General features: G+C 49.8%; 1 protein-coding gene across 1 annotated transcript; it reads right to left on the reverse strand.

Annotated features, from left to right (window-relative positions):
- Window positions 1-1,495: 1,495 nt before the first annotated feature.
- Window positions 1,496-7,390, reverse strand: PPP1R26 (protein phosphatase 1 regulatory subunit 26). Its single transcript, XM_069747482.1, has 2 exons — window positions 7,249-7,390; window positions 1,496-5,815 (listed from the first exon to the last, which is right to left on the reverse strand). The coding sequence occupies exon 2, from the start codon at window positions 5,759-5,761 to the stop codon at window positions 2,474-2,476; it is 3,288 nt and encodes a 1,095-aa protein (XP_069603583.1). The 5' UTR covers window positions 5,762-5,815; window positions 7,249-7,390; the 3' UTR covers window positions 1,496-2,473.
- Between the last annotated feature and the right edge of the window lie 1,525 nt (window positions 7,391-8,915).

Consider the following 8,915-nt stretch of genomic DNA (forward strand, 5'->3'; position numbering starts at 1 on the left):
AGTAGTGGAGAGCCGGCGCCGGACCCAGGGAGGATTAGTATATGCCAAGTTTGTTATTTTTAACTAACAAAGCCTAAGTGGAGAAGAATAAAACGTAACTTTTATTATGGCATGAAGCCACACAACAAAAAAAACTATAACCAAACACCCAAGTGAAGTAAAAAACTGGGGTAAAGTCTCAAACAATTGGTATAATCGCCACGAAGACTAGTTATCCCCAGAAAGGACACGATGATATCCTCCACAGTGTATTGGAGATATCATGAAAACTAGTCAATGACATATGAGGCTGGAGTAGAATAACATCAACAGCACCTAACGTCAGACTAGTTACATGAACAAACAATAAAAACCATCACAAGTGGCCTATAGGCAGTGCCACTGATGGCTATAAATAACATAAAAAAAAGGAACAATCTCACCGGTTCCAAGATGAGGGCCAAGGAGCGCCGGAAAATTTCTGGTCAGAAGGTAATCCGGAATAGTGACGGAGACGACAGTCCCTATGGGGCTATCGATAGACTATCCCCAAAGCTCCTGCCCTTACAAGGGCAGTCCACAGCTACCCCTGTCCAAACATGCCCTGCACTCTCCCTGTATAGTCCGTCCCGACGCGTTTCATCCAAGCCAAATCTTCAGGGGACTTGCTTGTGCATGGAGATAGAGTGCCTGTATACTAAAAAGGAGGGACAAAAAGTCCTGCCACCCTCAATGCTATCCTGCTATTCCCTCCTTTTTAGTATACAGGCACTCTATCTCCATGCACAAGCAAGTCCCCTGAAGAGTTGGCTTGGATGAAACGCGTCGGGACGGACTATACAGGGAGAGTGCAGGGCATGTTTGGACAGGGGTAGCTGTGGACTGCCCTTGTAAGGGCAGGAGCTTTGGGGATAGTCTATCGATAGCCCCATAGGGACTGACATAGGGACTGTCGTCTCCGTCACTATTCCGGATTACCTTCTGACCAGAAATTTTCCGGCGCTCCTGGGCCCTCATCTTGGAACCGGTGAGATTGTTCCTTTTTTTATGTTATTTATAGCCATCAGTGGCACTGCCTATAGGCCACTTGTGATGGTTTTTATTGTTTGTTCATGTAACTAGTCTGACGTTAGGTGCTGTTGATGTTATTCTACTCCAGCCTCATATGTCATTGACTAGTTTTCATGATATCTCCAATACACTGTGGAGGATATCATCGTGTCCTTTCTGGGGATAACTAGTCTTCGTGGCGATTATACCAATTGTTTGAGACTTTACCCCAGTTTTTTACTTCACTTGGGTGTTTGGTTATAGTTTTTTTGTTGTGTGGCTTCATGCCATAATAAAAGTTACGTTTTATTCTTCTCCACTTATGCTTTGTTAGATATATGATTTATAGTGGTACTGTCTACGTGACCTTCAGTCATTATACAGACTCTGCTTTGTTTCAAGTTTGTTATTTTACACAGTTTGGTAACCACTTTCCTGTAAGTGGACAACCCCTTAACCTCTTTTTGATCAGCATTGTACATCAGAGCATTGGTGTCTGCCCAATAGCAGAGACCACACGATTTACATAGGGAGCTGGCTGTCATATACAGCTGGACTCCTGCTGCAATGGCCGAGATCACAAATGACACCAATCCCAGTTAATCGCTTAGATGCTGTGGTCAATAGCAGCCACAGCGTCTGTGGTGATACAAAGAAGCTTTCCTTTTCATCAGTGCCCTTCCAACACGACAGCGGGTTGTCATTGCAGACGGCGTAGTAAAGTCCCCAGGTCCACCTGTTTCAACACATGCCACATTGAAAACATTTATAATATTGGAGGGGTTCTCCCGCAATCAAGAGATCACGTGATTTACTTCCCTGACAGCAAAAAATAAAAAGTTAAATAGGACCAGTTTCCACCATTCAAAAAGACAATGGACACACCTCACCTCCTACCCCACACAATGACCCGTTAAAGTCGCAGATCATGCCCACAAAATTCTCCCATAGAAGAACATTTTCGATCTATTTATTCCTATGGTGCAATCTAATAAAAATATATAGCCGACACATTCCCTGTAAAGCAGACCACCAGGGGTAGAGCTAATCCACATGCACCTGCTGTTGTCAGATGCTTCTTACTCCTGGAGTGATTACTGGCACAGGATTATGACCATCTTTGCTCTAATATGGAGGTACCAAGGTGGCACACAAAATCTGCATTATCCTCCCTTCTTCCCAGGGCTGTATACAGTATATACTCGTCTATGGGCCACGTTTCCTGCTCCAGGATCAGATACAGCAGTCCTCTTATATAAATCACCTGTTTACTCCAAAAGCAAATGCCTATTAGTAATGTAAAAGTAGAAAAGTTACACATTGCTTTGTCTATATGCATTTATGGGGTTTAGGATATACCTGACCCCTCACCCCAAAAGGGGGCGAATGCCAAGGCATGCCTCAGGTCACTTCTCTATATACATCTATAATACAGCTCTAGTACTTACACCTCATCTTTCTGCACCTTTCTACCTTCTGCTCGCTCAGTTACATTACGGCACCTGCTTTCTCCATCTAGTAGCCCTGCCGTCGTCTCACTTGCTCTGGCTTTGGTAATGAGGGTGGGGATTTCTCCTGCTTTTCTGGGGGCAATGACCATGGTATCGCTATTTCGGGTTTGCTGAAAGGAGAATGGGGTAGTGTGGGACGCCACCTGACCCGGACAATACTGAATACTCATTAAGTTCAGGCCGGGGTCATAGGTGGCAGCATTGATGGGGAGACACAATGAGCTGGCAGTTTCTTGCATCACTTTGGTAGTCACGACGTACAGTGCGGGGCGGACCATGGGGGCGCCTAGAGAGAATGCAGGGGCTTGTACAACTTTAGGCTGCTCTAAAATAAGTGTTTTGTTCTGGCAATTTCCCAGCTGAGCGATGGCTCCTCCAGGATTGTAGAAGTCAGTGGCCAACCTGGTAGCCCCAGATTTCCCCACGTTCAATAGAAGCTGCTGCTCAGTTCCTGAAATGTATTTAAGACCAGCAACAAAGTTTCCGGAGATGGGGATGCTTCCCTGACAACTGTTCACACCAGTCCTTATCAGCACCCTGTCAGGAGGAGCTGGCAGCACTTTCTCCACTGGCCTTACAATCCTGTTTTGATCTACAAAGCACTCGCTGTTGACAATGACACTGCGGACAGGAGAGATTGTCTTTTCTATGCCTTTGGGTTGCTGAAGCCTTACACCTGGGGCTGCGTCATCTCTATATCCATATAGACGCTGTGTCGCTGGCGTGCTAGAGCGATCTTTCTCACGAACTTTCTGGAGAATGGTCTCAGTCACGGAGCTCGATAACACCCCTTGCTCCTTCTTTATGGTTGTTTGATTAATAATGCAGATTGGATTAGCCTCGGTCCTGTTAACAGTTGGAGCGACCGTAGGTGAAGTTGTCTCTTGTGTGGCAGTAAGTTCCGCAGATTCTCGAGCTCGATCAGCCAGAAATTTCCGTATTTCTTGCTCTATGCTATCATCGCTATCCACTGAGCTGCTGTCTTGGGTATCGGGCAAGGCACTACTTATTTTCACAGACTTGTCAGAGGCACAAGGAAGTGTGGACTCAGTGTTGCTAACAGAAGACAACTCTGCATTTCCCACGGGGATCTTTTTCTCATCTTTCAGTTTCAAGATAGTCTTTGACTTTTTGAAGAAATTATCTTTTGTGTCATTGGAAACAGTGAGGCAGCTTTTGACAACCAGGGGTGTGGGGCTGCAATCCTTCGGATCCAGAACACCCACTGGTTCCAACAGTCTGGTGGTGGTCTCCACAAATCGAACCTTCTTCTTACACTGCGGTCGGCCATCCTTTGGTCTCTTTTTGCATTTTCTTTTGGACCTTAGTAAGTCTTTTATAGCAGAGTCCAAGTCTTCATCGCTGTCCAGAGAGCTGCTCTTATCTCCGCTGCAGTTGCTCCTCATTTTTATATACAGTTTCCGTTTTTCTCCGCTTGCTCCCGGAGAAGACTCCAGACGTTCCATAGCCTGGATAATGTGATGCCTGGAGTCCTCTGCTTGGCAGGGAAGTTTAGGAAAGCCCCCAGGACCAGTCTCTATAGTCTTTCCATGTACGTGTTTACTCAAGGATGAATGTCCTGGGCTGCCATCAACATTCACAGGCCCGACACCTTTCCTAGGAGAGTCCTTAAGTACAAATTTGTTTTCACTTCCTTTGCCTTTACTAGTCCCAGTAGCCTTAGTATTGGGGAGGAATGGTTGTTTTTGGGGTTCAGACATTTGTTCCTTTGGGGACAGTTTGGCTGAGGTCATGCAAAGACTCTCAACTTGAGCTTTATGGGCCAAAAATGTTCTTATCTCTTGCTCTATGCTGTCATCACTGTCAACTGTGCTGTCGCTAGAACATAGAGATGCAGACTGAGCTGCCGGCTTGTTCTGTGAAGCAGCAAAAGATCCTTCCGGCTGTGAAGGCAATATTGTTTTAGAGATGTCAAGTATGGCCTCTGCACACATTAGTTCTGCTGCAGTCTCCGCCCTGCGCGTCGCTGCTGCTTCATCTCCAGAATGCAGCGCCCTTTTATTTGGGAGGTTCTGAGAAGCAGTGGGTTTAAAGTTGGGCAGTTTCCTCTTTTTATAGTCTGTGGTCTTCTTCTGGGGTTCGAGAAGAGAGTTCTTTATCTGGCAGTGACCACCATCAGACGCTGTGTTTTTCCCATCTTTGTCTGGAGAGGTCCTAGGAGTGGAGCTAAGGGTTCCTTCTAATCTGCTTTTTTCCAGCTGGTATAGCTGAATGGCCTCTTCAATCCCATCATCACTGCTGGAGTCTGACAGTTCAGAACTCTGGGCAGGAGGAAGTGGCCTTTGAACATTGGGGTTGAGAACAGTCTTGGGGCAAACGATACTTTTACAGCTTTCTGCTTTGGATTTCAGATTCTTAGGAAGTAGATCAAAGCTTTCGAAGACTGTTTTCACAGCCGGCCCCTTAATTCCCTGCTTGGGGCGCGGTTTCTCTACCTTGGTGGGTTTTGGTTTTAGTTTGGCTGCAGAGTGACTGGTTGTTGCTTTCTTATCAGGGCTGGTCTCATTCACATTGTTCTGCAGCTTCTTCTCAATCAAAAACTGCTCAATTTCCTTTTTGATGCTTTCCTCGAAGGAGTCGTCGCTCCCCACACTGTCTGGTGACGAGCATCTGGACCGGCTGGGCTCGGGAAAGAAATCACACACTTTGGGTGACGTCACCATTTTGACGGGAGACTTCCTGGCCGGGACATCATTTTGAGCGGATTTTACTTGTTCTCCATCACTTTCAGGGAGGTCTGGTATTTTTGCTGCAGGCGAGCAGGACAAAGGTGGAGTGGTACTCTTGTTCTTTAGGTATTCCTGGATAGCTTCTTCTATTCCCCTGTCTACAGAATCATCGCTGTCCGACTCCAGAGCAAGACCCATGAAATCAGAGTCCTCCTCTATAGTGTCTCTGAAATGTGCTGGGACGATGAATGTGGCCTTTTCTCTGGCGTTTTCCCTGAAGAGGGCAGGACTGGATCTCAGCCCTCCATTGACAATAAGCTCCCCCTTTCTGTTCTTCTGCATAATCCGCTCATATTCGAGGGTCACAGTGCCAGAAGACTCACTCTGTGGACTGTCTATGATGCCCTCAACCTCGGGGGCAACCTGTGCAGGCTGCGGAAGGGACGTGGGCACTCTGCACGGGACGTTACACCCAAACGGCGTCCATTGTGTCTGAAAAGCTGCCGGAGGAGGGGCATTCAGAAGGAACATTATAGCTACAGCTGAGATGGCTGCAAATGTAAACACTCCAGAAGAGCTCACGTCCTAAAAAGAAAGGAAAAAAAAGTGAGAATCTACAAAATTATTCATAAAAAGTAGACAACTGAAAAAATATTAAAGGGAACCAGCACTATGACAGTGAGCATGTTGAGGATCATGTAGTTATCCCTGCATGGGATGATGGGGTGTGCAGTGACCATGCACAGAATGATGGGGTGTGCAGAATGATGGAGTGTTTAGTGCTCCCCCTGTAGTGGACGATTATGGTGCGCAGTGCTTGGGGGTGGGGAGAACCCTTGCAGTGAATGGGAAGAGCCCCTGCAGTGAATTGGGGGGGGGGGGGGGTGTCTCCTGCAGTGAATGACAGGGGGGAGGCCCCCTGCAGTGACTGATGGGGGGGGGGAGGGGGTGTCCCCTGCAGTGAATGCCCGGGGGAGGAAGGGTGTCCCCTGCAGTGAATGCCCGGGAGGGGGGGGGGGGGGGGGTGTCCCCTGCAGTGAATGACGGGGGGGGGGGGGGGTCCCCCGCAGTGAATGACAGGGGGGGGGGTCCCCTGCAGTGAATGACAGGGGGGGGGGGGGGGGTCCCCTGCAGTGAATGACAGGGGGGGGGTCCCCTGCAGTGAATGACAGGGGGGGGGGGGGGTCCCCTGCAGTGAATGACAGAGGGGGGGGTCCCCTGCAGTGAATGACAGGGGGGGGGGTCCCCTGCAGTGAATGACAGGGGGGGGGGGGTCCCCTGCAGTGAATGACAGGGGGGGGGGGGTCCCCTGCAGTGAATGACAGGGGGGGGGGGGGTCCCCTGCAGTGAATGACAGGGGGGGGGGGTCCCCTGCAGTGAATGACAGGGGGGGGGGGGGGGTCCCTGCAGTGAATGACAGGGGGGGGGGGGTCCCCTGCAGTGAATGACAGGGGGGGGGGGTCCCCTGCAGTGAATGACAGGGGGGGGGGGGTCCCCTGCAGTGAATGACAGGGGGGGGGGGTCCCCTGCAGTGAATGACAGGGGGGGTCCCCTGCAGTGAATGACAGGGGGGGGGGGTCCCCTGCAGTGAATGACAGGGGGGGGGGTCCCCTGCAGTGAATGACAGGGGGGGGGGGGTCCCCTGCAGTGAATGACAGGAGGGGGTCCCCTGCAGTGAGTTACAGGGGGGGGGGGTCCCCAGCAGTGAATGATGTGGGGGGCTCCCCTAGGTGGATGATTTAAGAGGGGAGTAGTCAGTGTAAATGACAGGGGGTCCTCTGAGGTGGATGGTAGGTTGCATTGTTCGCTGCAGTGCATGCTGGGGTGTGCAGTGTCCCCTCTAGTGGGTGGGAGTTGTACAGAGCTCGGGCGGTGGTTGCGGCCTCCATGTCCCTGCACCGCGGCGCTCCCCGCCTATCTCCTCTCTTCTCCCTGGACCCGTGCTCCAGGCTGTGCTGCCGCCGCCTCCTCCCCAGTCTCCGCTCAGGCCCCTCCGCCTCTTTCCCGCTCGCACTCACCTCTCCGGCCACTCCAGCCTCAGACCAGCGCGGAGGACACGATCCCCGCCCATCCCGGGGGAAAGAGCTGCCGAACAAGCCGTGGACAGTACACCGGCAAGAAACCCGCGACCTCTCCGCAGCAGAAGCCGCACGGCGGGAACCCGCACGTTCAGCGCGATGTCATCACGTCCAAAGCTGTGCGTCCTCCCTCTGTCACCATGGCGACGTGCACAGGCCTCGCTACTGCTAGTAGGCCGCGTGTACCTGAGAGACCGCTCCATTGTGTGGGGTCGACAACAACTCAAATCATCTGCGCTGTGCACTACGACTCTCATTTTGCGCTTATCTTTGCCGTAAGGTCAGGCTGGGAGTTGTAGTGCCACACGGCCCACCTATAGTAAATGCAACCAATCAGGTAACAGCCTGGAAAATAAAAGTTCTCACCTGATTGGCTGCTCAACCTGTCCACATGATTACACATGATTACACCAATGTTGTTTCTGTGGTACTGTAACATTCTCCTATCGCCCCTGCTCTGCAGCTTGCATTGCATTGGTCTCCAGCCACATCAGTATGTGTGGACACTCCCTTTAAATTACTCGCGAGTGGCCAATAATTAAAGGAATGTTCCCATCTCCACCATGAAATACAAAAATAGGGAAAAAGGAAAAAATGGGAAGAAAATAAGTCAGCTCACCAATCCCTCAACAGTGCAATGATGTCCATGCACGGAGCCGCCTTGGTCAAGGGCGTAGTCCAGAGCCAGCAATGAAAAAGAAAAAATAATCTCCAGCATGGATCTTCTAAAAAGTCAATTTATTGAAAACACTTTAAAATGCAAACATTTGCAAAAAAGAGATGGGGGTCCCAGGTGGTCAACGCCGACGCGTTTCGACCATCAGGTCTTAGTCATGGCATGGCATCTCCACCATGAGTACCTGTTTATAAGCCGTGGTCGGGATCAGACAGGTCATGCGGTGATGCTTCATTTGGAATTATGGCAGTATCACCTCGACCATCACCGGCTTCATCACTTTTGTTTCCGTCTACGCCATAAACGTCTGGAATGACACCCCATAATATCAGGACAGTCCTGGAGGCTTTGTATCAATCAATACATATCACCCAGTGATGCATTGTGAGGCTCCCTGGACAAAGCCCCCAACCCGTAGACCGGTAGCGCCCCCCAAGCCCATCCACCAATCCAGTGAAAAGGTTCTCCAAGAATGTAGCAAAATTGTCCCCGTCATGTCAAACAGCATCTCGTCCTATTCAGGGGTCAGTACATGCTGCAATCTGAAGAAACACAGCCCCCAAGACCTGTGGACCTATGGCTCCCAGCCAGCCTGAGTACATGTGGGGATTGCCTGGTTGCTAGGGAATTCCCACATGTATTCAAGCGGTCTAGCAGCCACAAATCATGCAGCTGCGTCAACAAATACTTAGTGACCACCCAAGCATGCTTGGGCAGACCTGAGCAATGAATATACTCGCTCATCACTAGTGTTTATTTCTGTTAATGTTGATGATTATGGCTTACAGGCAATTAAAACCCAAAAGTCATTATCTCAGTAAATTAGAATACTTTATAACACCAGCTTGAAAAATGATTTTAGCATCCAAAATGTTGGCCTACTGAATGTATGTTCAGTGAACACACTCAATACTTAGTCGGGGCTCCTTTT

This window comes from Ranitomeya imitator, chromosome 2, assembly GCF_032444005.1.
Source record: "Ranitomeya imitator isolate aRanImi1 chromosome 2, aRanImi1.pri, whole genome shotgun sequence".
In the NCBI taxonomy this organism is placed as follows: Eukaryota; Metazoa; Chordata; class Amphibia; order Anura; family Dendrobatidae; genus Ranitomeya; species Ranitomeya imitator.

What these genes read in the sequence shown, in the direction of transcription:
- PPP1R26 (XM_069747482.1), bottom strand. Translation starts at nt 5,761, where the DNA reads ATGTTCCTTCTGAATGCCCCTCCTCCGGCAGCTTTTCAGACACAATGG.